Source organism: Botryllus schlosseri, chromosome 2, assembly GCF_051294905.1.
Source record: "Botryllus schlosseri isolate E-star chromosome 2, Bs_hap1, whole genome shotgun sequence".
NCBI lineage: Eukaryota > Metazoa > Chordata > Ascidiacea > Stolidobranchia > Styelidae > Botryllus > Botryllus schlosseri.
The window spans coordinates 27,890,411-27,903,714 of NC_137237.1; the positions used below are offsets into that span (position 1 = coordinate 27,890,411).

The following is a 13,304-nucleotide window of genomic DNA, read 5'->3' on the forward strand; positions in this document are numbered from 1 at the left end:
ATTCGTAAATGATGACACCTTTAACCTCATCAGCGATTAGTTGGTGGGTGAAATCCGGCTTTAAAATAAACTGATCTGAAAGTCTTGCCCTGGTACAGAATAACAAGTTTCGCGAGACCGAATGAGAAAGGGACCACGAAAATATTTCCACGTGGTACTGGGACTGCATTGAAAAGTTTCCCTTTTCTGGCCTCGACACCAATGAAAACCAGCGCAAGCATAACCTACAGCGTTTATTACACTACATATTAATCGGTACTGTAAAATGGCGAACGTCGATAGGTAAACGTGCTGTACGTACAAAACAACATGGAAAAGGTAACACTACTGCAAATATGAAGCATTTTTACAGCCTAGACTTGATATGTACCGGATACAAGAGCTATAAGAAATTGCAATGAAGTTAAGAAAACTGGCGCCATCGACCAGAACAGGTGGGTAGATACAATCACTAAAAGCAGTGTACGTGGCAACTGGTCATTCTGTGACAGCAATAATTTCAATTTTCTACTTATAAAATGCACACTGCAACTGATATTTAGGAATATTTCAGATTGACAGGTATTTCAACAGCAAAATACCATTTCACTGTATGCGACGGAAATTGATAGGCACAGAATTCGACTTCAACAGTCCGGATTGGATATCCGAGTCACATTTTAATCAGATTGATCCTTGCAATTTCTGGGAGACCTGTTTTGGGCGTACGAATCTGGATGATCCGAATCTTCGTCGGTACTGCTTTTGTGATTTACTAGATACGGATATGGTTGTGATACATAACGTTCCATAGTCGTAATGGTAGGCACACACTAGGTTGCGAATGAGCTAGGTAGTGAGAATATATGTGACATGTACGTTATTGCATAACTTCTACTATTTGGCGTGCTAAATATATGCGAACATAATTACGAAAATAGAAGAGCATTGATATTGGAAGCGTAGTCTTTTGGCAATTAATCATACAAAGACTTAATCATAAAATGAAAGTTGATAGTCAGACTCTACAATTCCTACAATTACATTCGAGGTCACAGTACACGGATTCAACATCTGATTTCACTATTGACATTAAGACAAAATGAAGGTTTTTGAAGAGGTTCAAAAGTGTTGCGGCATTGATTTGCTGCAAATGAACTCGAATAGATAGTTATGCCTGTGCAAAATAGATAAAATCTTTTGGACGGATTACTTCACGGCATAATTCGGATAATATTGACGGAATAAAGCTTGGAGTCGAATTGACTAGGGCTGCGATAAGACGAAATCTGGAGATTTGGAATTGCTTTTTTGCGGGATTGAAATCACTGGCAGTTGTCGAAAAATGGTTGACAAAGATGTAAAATAGATGGGTATCGTCATAAATTTAGATTTTTGGAATATTGGGAAAAACTGAAGCTCATATAAAGAGGTTGGACGTGCTCATAAATTTGAACCTTAGAATTAATTCAACAATTAATAAAAGTATGGTATGAGTAATAGTGGATAATGTATACTGCATTTAGTCTGAGTGTGAAGAATGAGTTGAGAAATATAACAAACTACCGAAATACTACAAATAAGCTATACGGCAAACTACAGTCGAGATAAGATCTTTGGTAGATTAGATAACAGGTAATGAGCGTAGAGAGGTAAGATTAGGACTTGTAATGGAGGGGGTTTAGGACTTTTCCGCCGTACCGTTGCCCGTAAACGACCGGGTCCTCGTCAGTGCTTCGAAGTTTTATGCCATTTTCGGCCAAAACTTTTCGCAGCCTCGTAATTTCTTGTTTATACCTGAAAAAGTATAAGTAACTAAGTTTTCGAGCAGCGCGGGTGAAACGTTTCAATCAAATTGAGCGTAATTTGGTTATCAAATAACACTGGTCAACACATATTTTTAGGCAGACAAAGTAAGAGTGGTTTGGGGGGTTCTGGAGGGCACTAATTCCGAATATGACCTTAGTTTTTTTCAAATTGGCTTTTGTTTTGGAGATGACCCATGGGGCTATTTTGACCAAAATCTCCCATTTTCGCCGTAGTGGCTAGATAGAAAATCGGCTCAGTCGTACTATAAAGTTAATAAAATCAATGTACTTGTTATTTTTACACACAGAAGACTCTTTTAAATCAAAATACAGCAACAGCGCTGTATTTAAGGGTATTAGATTTATCATAGTTATGGACTTCCACGGATATCATATACATATAAAAACCAGGGATATCTAGAAACTAGATATCCCTGATATAAACTCCAGTCATGTATATAAGTATTTACCTAGATACTCAAATAACGTGGCATTAATTCAATCAGTTTCAGGTCAACCACCTATTGTAAATTTGAAATAATCAGTTGGAATATAATATTATTCATTCATTTTAAAGCACAATTGTTTTTTGTACGATTTTCGCTTTTAAGCAATTTAGCGCAGTTTCTCGAAAGGTTCCAGCAATGGTCTGCCATAATATGTTCATTTCATCTGCCGTAATATCTTTCTTGAGTTGTTTTGATGTCTTGGTGGAACCTCTCCCCTTGCTAATCAACAAGATCAGCAGGAAATATATCAAGATGACTGAAAAGGAAGTGAATGTTTAAGCTCATGTTTGTTCCAAGTTTTCCATATAAAGATACGAATTTTCGGACGTAGTTGGGTGCTTTGTGATCATCTAAAAAGTTTAATTACTACATCTTAGGATAAATTCCATGCAGTGAACTGCTTCCTAATATGAAATTGGAATTTTTCATATGTATTTGAATCTGAAATCCATCAAACATGCCAAATTTAAGCTTCTCGTTTGATAGGGATACTATAGGTATACCCACTTTGTGTACTCAGCGGAAAATTATCCAATTACAAGTCAAAAGAAATGAGACGAATATGAGTATTGTAGTTAAGCTTTTCAAGGACAAATTTTATAGCTTTATACTCCTCTTTTATCTTGGTAAAATGACCAATCGATACAGGAGAAGATGTATTTCCATAGTGCAAAAGCACAAATTTTAGGCTTGACAAACTGCTTTTTTGACAACCAAATATTTCGCACCAGTTCCTGTTAATATCGATAGAATGACTGAGAACGACATGGGTTCTTCATAGTCAATTAACTATTTATGTGCAGTATAAGATTAGAAAAAAGTACGATTTTCTTCCTATCAAGTGAAACATTCCAGGGTAAATACAGTAATTTTGGTGTTTTCAAGGGGTATAAATATTTTCTGAACAAGAGCCAATCTGGCCAAACCAATGTCATACTCGTAATCAGCAGCATAGAAAACCCCAGAAACGGCTCTCAGATGTTCTGCCAAAATTTTTTTTATCATTTTGTTGACCAGTGTAAGTGATGCCAAATAGCCATTACGATTTTTGTAAGTGCAGTTCCAGATTGGAGTTTTTCCGCCTATTTCTTCAATATCAATTTTCAAGACTCAAATTTGACAAAAGTCCCGTTCAACATTGAGACATCATCAGCCCACCGGGGTTAGTGGCAGAGGCATCTATTTTGGGATTACGAATTTTTTCACGATCCATAAGATTGAAATTGCGACATACAACATGCACACAGATGCAAGAGATGAGTCACAGAAAAAAGAAGCTAGAATACTTTTGTAAGGTATGAGGCATGGAAAACAGACTTTTTGAAAGTGCATCAATTCTGAACAACCCTAACATGGGTACTAATAAGGGTTCGCAGTATTTCATGGGGAATTAGCAATATTGACTATAGATAACCAAAACTGTCCATTATTCTGCACTTCCAATCTACCTCGCCAAGTGCGTGTTGATGTATTCCTGCTGTTCCACGATCTGCTGTTCGGCAACCGTGGCTCTAGTCAGCAACTCGGCCCGTTCTTTCTCCGAGCCCACCTATATATGGTAACGAAATATCATAAGAACTTTGAATTTTTTATCCTTCGCCTACTTGGAATGAAGTATGTAGCATACTATTGACATGGATAAACAATCTGATGCTAAGGCGAGTTCAGATTGATAACAGATGACGCATTGTGTGTCTTGTATATAGCATTGTACATTGCGCGTGTGTGTGTTGGGCAGATGGAAATAGAATCTGACGATTATTATTATATTATTATTATTATTATCCACACCCCAACAAGAATATTTACCTGATTCGGCTTTGAGTAATCTGGGATAGTGCCGATTCCGGGCAAAGACTTGCCAGGCAGAATGTCACGGAGAGAATTTGGCGGCCTGAAAAATTCATTAAACACTCACAAATTTGTAGGTATAATTCCGTTCCAACTGTATTTTACCAAAAGTATTTCGGTAAAAAAACAATGATATTTCAAACAAATCTTAACTTAGCTCGTACCATTTTCTTGTCATCGGGGGGCATGATTGCAGAGCAGAAATCATTCATTTGGATGAATTTTGATGGATAGGAACGATTTTGCGGTCTGGTGATATTGCCAATCGGATACTCGTAAGATCACTTGATATAAATACGCAGCGTACAAGCACTACTATTTTTGGGAGCAGTCGAATAGGTTATGCGTACTTGCACCACTTTGTAAAGTGACTTTAGATTACTATACTTGAACGGTTTTTAGGCAAGACTGCTTACTTTTGGCGATTTGAATTTTGAAAATAGGAAATAGTTTTGGAATAAGCTTGCATCACATTTAAAAGTTGAATCAGAGGTTCCTAAACTCTTTTGACTCATCGCCCCTCATAAAGCTCAATTAATCTTCATCACCTCTCTTAAGACTAGAGGTCATCAGAAACCCGATCCTTCTACTTTTCTGTAGTATTAACCCGATCCTTCTACTTTTCTGTAGTATTAAAGGTCATATCCACTTACTCAAGTACTTTTGCGTCCATACTACTTCCATTTCAACAGCTTTAATATTTTATATTTTACAGGTACACTTCGAATGATAACGAAAAAATTGCTTCCAGACTCAAAAATTTGGACACCTAATTTCTGAACAGAGTCGTCAGGAATTATATGTTAGCCATGTGTTTATCCAATCAAAATGTTCAGTGCGCGATTGGTTTTCATCGTATAGCGATCTTTGGCAGTGCCCTATTCCTCCGGTCATGACAGAATTACAGAAATATTCTTCCTAATTCTGCCGGAGATCAGTAGCCAGATCCGATGCCGTGGACTGAACGAAACAAGGTGCACAATCTACAAAGAAAGTTTAAAGGTCATTTCCGAACTGAACGCAGGATTTCGATTCAAATCACGTATGAGAGATAGAGTCTTTCGGGTTCTCTCGGTTGTAGGATCGCCACGGCATCTCAGCGTCATAACAGTATGAAAGATATGGAAAGTTCTAATATGTAGGCTACATTTTATGCCACGTCAAAGAATATAATGCCCATTGCATACCAGGTGATTTGTGAATTTGTAATCCATGTTTACTTTGCCATGATACCACCAATTAGGTTTTACGGTACCAGAGTGGTAAACACTTTCGAAACTACGATTTTCATTGTTACATTAACTGTTGGTAGCATGCAATGTATAATTTCGGTGCTCGAAGAAATCATTAAAATCATGCTCGAATTCAGATTCGAGTACTTCAATCATTGCGTCCAGACCTACCATTGACCCCGGCTTGAGCCCTGAGCTGGTTTCCATCGAAGCCAGATAAGCACATAAAACACATGCACATAAAACGGTACGAAAAAATGTGCGTATCACTCACGGGAATTTGTCTCTGCCCTTCAACCGTTCAAGTTCCAGCCTTGCAGATTTCAGGTCGGCCTTGGTTCTGCTCAGCGACTGTCGGATTTGATTGAGTTCCACGGAAAGCGCCGACTGCAATTCCTTCTCGTCGATGACCAACGTCGCTTCGTCCGGACCGAGTTCGATCGGATACTGGACCATCGGCACGATTTTAGCCCCGGCGAATTCAAAGGTTTCGCTTTGCTTGTCGGTGGCGATCTTGATGTTTTCCAGCTGTTCGCGGAGCGATCTATAAATGCAGCAGCGTTTTTCAATACGCACTTACCAGAATATTTTTCGCTGACACTCGTCTAGGGGGTAATCGTCATCGACTAGTAAACAATTGTAAAGAACATTGTATGTCATGGTGGAGTCATATTTGATGATATGATTATTGACAGGCAATGTCTTTTTCAATTCTCTGCTAGTTGCTGACGATTACCCCTGATGAGAGTCAGCCGAAAATATTCGGGTTTATTTCAATATGGAATAAGCATTCAATTGTACACTGAAGTTCTGTACCTCCGTGAGTCTTTTCAAATATCAGTATCATACCTCTGACTATTTTTATCGATTTAAGACACAAGAATTGGAATGACAAATAGCCCGCAGAATAATCAAAAATAGGGCGAGCAATGTAGAAACGTGGGCTGTAAATAATCAGTCTGGCAATCTCAATGTTGCATTGAAAGTGAAAGTCCCACCAAATCGTAAACGGATAAAAAGAAGATTTTCCCCCGCTTTCCCTGAAACTGTCTGAAATCTCAAGTCCTGATCCCAATCCCGGCTAGCGAAAATCGTCAGGAGGGCTACAGCCCAGCCTTTCTGGCTCCACTTTACCGAATTACGAACCCCACCCAACCGTGATAGGCCACTAACAATTTAGATTTGGAAGATATCACACAAACTAAGGTTCACCTGTACGATATCAACAGCTTGTCATGTCTGGCCATGACAGTTTTTGCCAGTTTCCTATTGTTTCTTGCCGTGTTACTGAGTTGTTCTTCACGAGAGCGGAAAGCAGTTCTCATTTCCTACAGAAATAAATTTTGGTAAAGGTCGCTGGGTTGCTCCGTGCCTATTACGAACTGTAGAAATAATTCATTCTTTTAATTTCTCTCGCCAACTAAATTAGATATTCGGAAGATTAGCAGATACTGATCATAATTTCACGACATTATTCTCTCTCTTCACACATATGCCAGATATTGGCAGATCAGCTTATAGCGATTGAAATTTCAGAACCTGTACTTGGTACTCTCTCTTTTCTCTCTATACATTTACTAGATTTGCAAGAGAAAATATTGGTTAAGAAATTCATTATTTAAATTCATAATCATGTATTATTTACTCATTTTCTATTTATTGATAATATACCATTTTGGGTCATATGAGAGTTTGTTAAGAGCATAATGTAGTACATAAGTACTAAGTACATAAGTACAACTACATTTTCCAACTAACAACGTATAGGGTCTCGACAAGCCATATCCGGTTATCATCATTCCTAGCTTGGTAACCTACCTTCATCATGCCGTCAATGTATTTCTTCATGGATTCCCGTGTCCTAGAAGTCTTTTCGCCCTTATTCTCATCCATGAATTCCTGACAATAACAAATCAACTATCAATGAAGATTGCGAAAGTGCTAACGACGTTTACAGCAAGCTGAATTGGTTTCCAAGATTCACGTGAATGATACCTCTGTGGCAGAGACGAAAACCGAATCGGATTTGTCAAAAAGGATTCAGAGATTTTTCCGAATTGGGATTTCAGAAAATAATTGTCATGCAGCCTTTCCAAGATTTGAGATGGTACCAGATTTAGACTTAAATATGGGCATGGTGCTTTCTTTTCAAAGAGCTTCTTGGAGGTACAGAACTTCAATATACAATTGGATAGTAGGATCCCTATTGAAACAAATGCGAATATTTTCGGCTGACACTCATCAAGTAGAGAATTGGAAAGAACATTGTATATCAACAATCGTATCACAAAATATCACGTCACTGGCGTAAAATTTCAAATCAAAATTGGACCGAAAAGAGCGCAGAAAGCTCAATGTACCATTTTTAGATGGTATATTCAGATGGTGGCATTGGCCAATTATCAACTAGTTGCTGACAATGACCCCTGACGAGTGTCAGCCGAAAATATTGGGGTTCATTTCGAGATGAATATAGGCTACTATTCAATATCTTATTTTTATTTTTCAATTAATTCCAATAAAACCAGTTAGTATAGAGATAGTGCAGTTAATAATAGGCGGGCGTGATCGGACCAGTTGACCTCAAAAGGTCGTATCAACCCTCCCCGTATCTGATACAGAATAGTGTGTTGGCCTTTCTCTGTATTACTACGGCTTCCGAGTGTTGGTTAGTATTTCAGTTATATGTAAGTAAAGCTCCCTATCACTCTGATGCGAAATGATGACAGGATTTGGAATTGGACTTGAAAGTCACGAGATGGAATTGAAAAGATGTGATCTGCTCAATCCCTGTGATAGTGCACGGCAGAGACATATCATTCAGCATTGAATGCAAAATTATTAGCGATTATTACATTATAGAAAGTGGTCCGTGACTGAACACAAGGTTAACAAATTCCACCAATCCTATACACTGGGGTCGACAACATCCATCCACGATATCGTCAAAATGCGCCTCACCGCAATGTCTTGAACGTATTTCCACATTCGCTTCCTGTAATCTTGATTTGACTCCTTGATTTGCTGTTGCAGCTGAATGTTCTCTTCTTTCGCCCGTTTATAGCCGTCCTGCGCCGTGGTCAGAGCCTATACAAGGGAGAAACATGTTAGAAGCAGTAGAAACTTTTACCGCGGCTAACATCGCTTTGTCGTTATATGCTGAACGGAATGAGAGCTCATCTGTATCACCAATATTTCAAGTTTGGATCGGGGATTTCAATTGAGTGCCACATAATTCAAGTCGAGGTCGGTCTACCTCATTCGAGTGACGCTTTATTTGAGTTGCAAATGACAATGGTTTTCATTTGATCGACAGATAATGCTCAAACTCACATAGCATCTGTTTCGTTTGAGTGACCAATGCAAATTGAGGTCAGGTCAAAGGTGAGATTAGGAAATAGACACATTGATTCAAATAGAATGTTGGAATGTGCAATCAAAACGACTTCATTTCCTTTCCCGATTCACTCAAGAAACACTGTCCCGTCCCTTGAATGTTTTGCCACAGTATATTGCAACACCTGGTGGTGATGTATAAATGAAAAAATGATCATAGTATTATTATTAATATTATATACACTTCTCCTTACAGCAGTCTGTTCCGCGCTTTTTTTGTTGGCAGCCTTAATAGTTTCGTAAGCCGCCGCCAGCTGACTACGTAGTTGAATGAGGCTTCGTTCCAAATTCTTTGTCTGCTCGTCATAGACCGATTTCATGTTCTTGACGACGTCATCGTCTGCGGTGAGTAGCTTGTAATTCGCGAGAAGCTGCAATAAAGAAGTACCGAGATTTCCATCGGTAAGTCGCAGAAATTTGCAGTAGCGCTTATGACTTCATGCCCAGAAGTAAAAGATGGGAGCTTTATTGAACAGACTTGTCAACACGGTTTTTGCGGCAGATCGTTTACGGGCAGACTTGGACAACTAGACAATATCCAAGCAAAGTTTTTGGAGTACAAAATTTAGGATTTGGGAAAAATAGTATTTACGTTGACAAATTCTTGATTATTTATCATAGATCTACCTACCCACCGAAAATACCATGATTTGAAATCTCAAATTTTGAACATCAATAACTTTGTTTCTACTAGTTCGAATTGAGTCGAATTCGTTACGCATCATTTTTTCATGCAATCTAACAATTGCACAGGGTAGCCAGTTAAATTTGAAAAAACAATATATATTTAATTTTATTAAATAAATCCTAAACTTTTTCTCTTATAGCAATGCCAATATAGGTTGGAATTGAGCCAAAATTGTTGTGCCTCAAACAATCTAGTGACAGTTCTCCATCACATTTAAGATTATTTGGTATTATTTTGACCGCGCGTATTTCATTGCAGCTTGTGACAATGCTGTGGGTTAATCACGACTTCACAGATATTTCATTTTCATTAACGGGCGTTGCTTTGTCCACATGTTCTGCACGCTGCGATAGGACCAATCGTGGTTTCAAGGGTGAAACTATAGTTTGAGTTTGTAAATTAAGTCAAGGTAACAAGGGGCGTGTCATTTCATTACTCAATAAAATCCTCTCTCAGAACTCGGCTCAAATCATTAGAAATACTACTGGATTCATATTCGAGTACTCAAATCATTATGCCCAGCGCTAACAATGACTCGAGTCTGAGTCGAGTCATTTTCGATGTTTCAGAAAATAACTTGTGTCAAGTTTAGTCACTGAAATATTGCGACCAGAGTTGGACTCGGGCCGAGTCACTAAAACCTTCTTCGCTAGCCACCAGTTCTCACATCGTTCCGAGTGTCGACCGGCGCCTGCGTCGACCTTTGACCCATCTCTTTCACTGTACCCCCGTGTCTCTGCTCCCTCATGTGCCTGACTTCGGTGGCCACGTCCTTTTCCGGTTCCTGTTCCCGGGCCTTTTCCAAATGCTTCGTCGTCTCCGGGTCTGCCAGCAGGGTCCTGGCCCTTTCCAGCTCTTGGATGGCGGCGTCTTCCACTTCCCGTTGCTTGTCCACGTTGTGACGCAGGTCCAGCAGGGCGGCCTCGGTGTCGATGAGCTTGGCCAGCTCGGTGCGCATGTCGTTGTTTCTTTTCGTCTGGCGATAACGGAAGAAATTGTGAAAATTACAGAAATATTTGCTTATATAACACGTATTGTCACTATCTAAGCTGGCTTGTGTTCAAATTAGAGACTGTCATCCTAGCATGACAAAAGAAATAACTAGGGAAAGCCAAAATATTACACCGGATCATAACATTTCTTATAACTGTGCGCAGACCCATAAGTCATCTCGGGTGGTTGCGGTGACCTCCTTTTGCAGAGGTTACCGATAGTCTTTTTTTCGCGCGGACTCCTTTTTTCGTTTTGGTTGTGTGTACCCGCTACTGTGAGAAAATTTGCGAAAAACGTGAACTGGTGACTAATGAGCAGGTTACAAATTTCAGTCAGTCCTCGTCATAAGTCAAAAGTCAAAAACAAGGACAGATCTCATAAATAAAGATAATGTAATTAGTTTAATACATTAACATTGTAGTTCCCCAATTGATCTTCCATGGACTGCCAAGAGTGAAGTGATACAAGCATATTTCTAAACTTATTTCTTTAATCCGAAATGAGGAAAGTAAGTAGCTTTGTCGAAAAACTGCCAATTAGAAGTGTAAATATTCTAAAAAATATAATCGCTGGAGTAAGCAACTCAAGTAGGCAAACACAGCGTGAGTACTCTGACAAAATGTAAGTACGGTACTCCGTTAGTTACCAACCTCTCGACAAGAGGCAAATAAGAAGAATTTGAATTACAAAAAATGTCTTTTCGTAATGGATGTTGTGATGAAAGCAATCTTCAAGTCCTGTACCACAAGCCAGCTATTTACATATTCAAACACTAACACGCCTTCCCTCATTCAGGATAAGATTCCGCCTGTCGGCCTTGAAGCGAGAATACAACTCCAAACCTGCTTTTCGTGATCATTTTCTAGGCGAGCCATCTTCTGTTTCAGACTGACAAATTCGTCCGCGATTTGCTTCCGACTGTCCTCGAGGTGCTTGGTATGCTGGGCGCTGACGTCGTGATCGCGGCTGAACTTGTCACGCTCCAACTCAAACTCGACAAGTTGGTTTTCGAGAGACAAAATCTGGGAATGGAAATCGACTGCTGATAAGAAACGCAGTGTATTATTGTTATTTATCATTATAAGCTCCATTTTTCCTACAAACGCAATCCTAGAGTGCCGAGCACCAAGCTGAGAAGTCACGGATTCCAGTACTGCATGTAGGCTAAGACAGTGGTCAGACTCAGCCCGGGTTTCAACCGACAACCTATTGATTGGAAAGCCACTACACTATCTTGTCAGTTGATTAAGGGCTGTGAATAGTCACAAAAAACTTTAAAATGTTCAATAACGATTGAAACCTCTACTGCAAATGCAACACCAGTCCAAGTTTACGCTCGTTTGTAACACCTAAACATGCAACCCTCTTTTCAGTGTCGCAACGATGCATCAAATAATTCAGGACAACATATTTAAAAGCAAGCAAAGTGGATCAGTTTCCAACTGAACTAAGTTTGTTTTGTGAAAATTGGTTCATCGTTTCGGAGTGGGTATCTTCCTGATCAGTCAATTATGACAGTGTGTTTTCACAGAGAGAGATTTTAGGACTTCCTGGTATTGTTAATCAGCCGAAAAGTGTTTTTACCGAAAGCATGTTTCCGGTTCCTAAGACATATTAAAAAAAATTTGTTGCATGACATTTACCGATAAGTAAACTGTCAGACTTGTACCAACTACGAACCTGGTTAGTTAACTGTCAACTAACTCCTTTTTCTGAATAGTTTTAGTTCCAGTTCCAGTTGCGGATATTAAAATGTGAGTAGTACGAGTTCTGGTCTAGTAGTTGCGCAAATTAGTTGCCAAACAATTAGAAAACATGTGTCGCTTGGCGTGAATCATATCGGTGTTCTGTTGTGTGATGCTCTTGCAGCTGTTTCTAGCTCAGAGTAATCACCAATAACAGTGACGTAACCAGGGGTGGGTTTTAGGGGTCGATACCCTTCTCATTTCAAACTCGAAACTGATATTCATGTGGCGAGCAAATACGATAACGATAAAATAAACAAATATTGAGTTGCATCAGAATATAATCTGGTTAGTTGTGATTAGTTAGTTAGTTGTGGATTTTTATAGGTAATCACTTCTAGTTCTAGCCGCGAGATTTGAAAATGGAGTAGTTCTAGTTCTGATTGTGCATTTGAAAATCAGTGATACAGTGAGTCATAAATCACGCTGAATTGCAATCAGAAGAGCTACAACAGCTAGAGGCTCGATACTGAAAAAGGAATGATTCCCAGAGTGCAGCATCATATGAAACTTGTGAATCTACATAGGCTAACTTACATTGGTCATTATTCGGGATGAAGTTATCAAGTCAAGTCAGACTATGACCAAATTTATATGCAACTGAACAGAATACGATTCCAGCACGAGCATATTTACTGCTGGTGATTTTCACTAAATTTTATGGAAATAGAGTATTCAAGTATTTATGGAGGATAGCTCTCAACAAAATTGAGAATTCACCTTGTTTTTCAGTTCAAAATTCTCTGCTTCGTATTCTTCGGAAAGTCTGTTGTTCTCAAGTTGTAACTCGACCAGTCCTTTTGACACCTGAAAAAACGTGAAAATGATACAAGACTGGCATTTTGCCATCAGGTAGGCATCGGAATGAGCTCGTCAATAAGCTACTTGGAACCCTAACTAGGAATGGCCAGACCAGTGCTTTTCAACCTGTGTGACGGTTCGCACTGGTGTGAATGAAAAAAATTGCAGTGCGAATGACGAAGGTGGTGCGAATAGTGCGAATGAAAAATCCGGAAGCCAGGTTTGGAAGTTGGTGTAGTTACAAACATACAGTGTATCAAGCCCATCTGAGCCAGCGACAGGCTGGAAAAATGACGTCAAAT

General features: G+C 39.2%; 1 protein-coding gene across 1 annotated transcript in view; it reads right to left on the bottom strand.

The window, feature by feature from the left end:
• Nucleotides 1-218: 218 nt before the first annotated feature.
• LOC145434347 (uncharacterized) overlaps nt 219-13,304 on the bottom strand; it is a 31,674-nt gene continuing 18,588 nt past the window's right edge. Inside the window, exons 11-21 of the mRNA XM_080311711.1 lie at nt 12,922-13,008; nt 11,299-11,478; nt 10,131-10,439; nt 8,970-9,146; nt 8,341-8,466; nt 7,198-7,278; nt 6,592-6,707; nt 5,654-5,923; nt 4,106-4,190; nt 3,745-3,845; nt 219-1,776 (exon numbers count right to left, since the gene is read on the bottom strand). Of these exons, the coding sequence (XP_080167837.1) occupies nt 1,638-1,776; nt 3,745-3,845; nt 4,106-4,190; nt 5,654-5,923; nt 6,592-6,707; nt 7,198-7,278; nt 8,341-8,466; nt 8,970-9,146; nt 10,131-10,439; nt 11,299-11,478; nt 12,922-13,008 (1,671 nt within the window). The 3' untranslated portion in view covers nt 219-1,637. The remainder of the gene's footprint in view (nt 1,777-3,744; nt 3,846-4,105; nt 4,191-5,653; nt 5,924-6,591; nt 6,708-7,197; nt 7,279-8,340; nt 8,467-8,969; nt 9,147-10,130; nt 10,440-11,298; nt 11,479-12,921; nt 13,009-13,304) is intronic.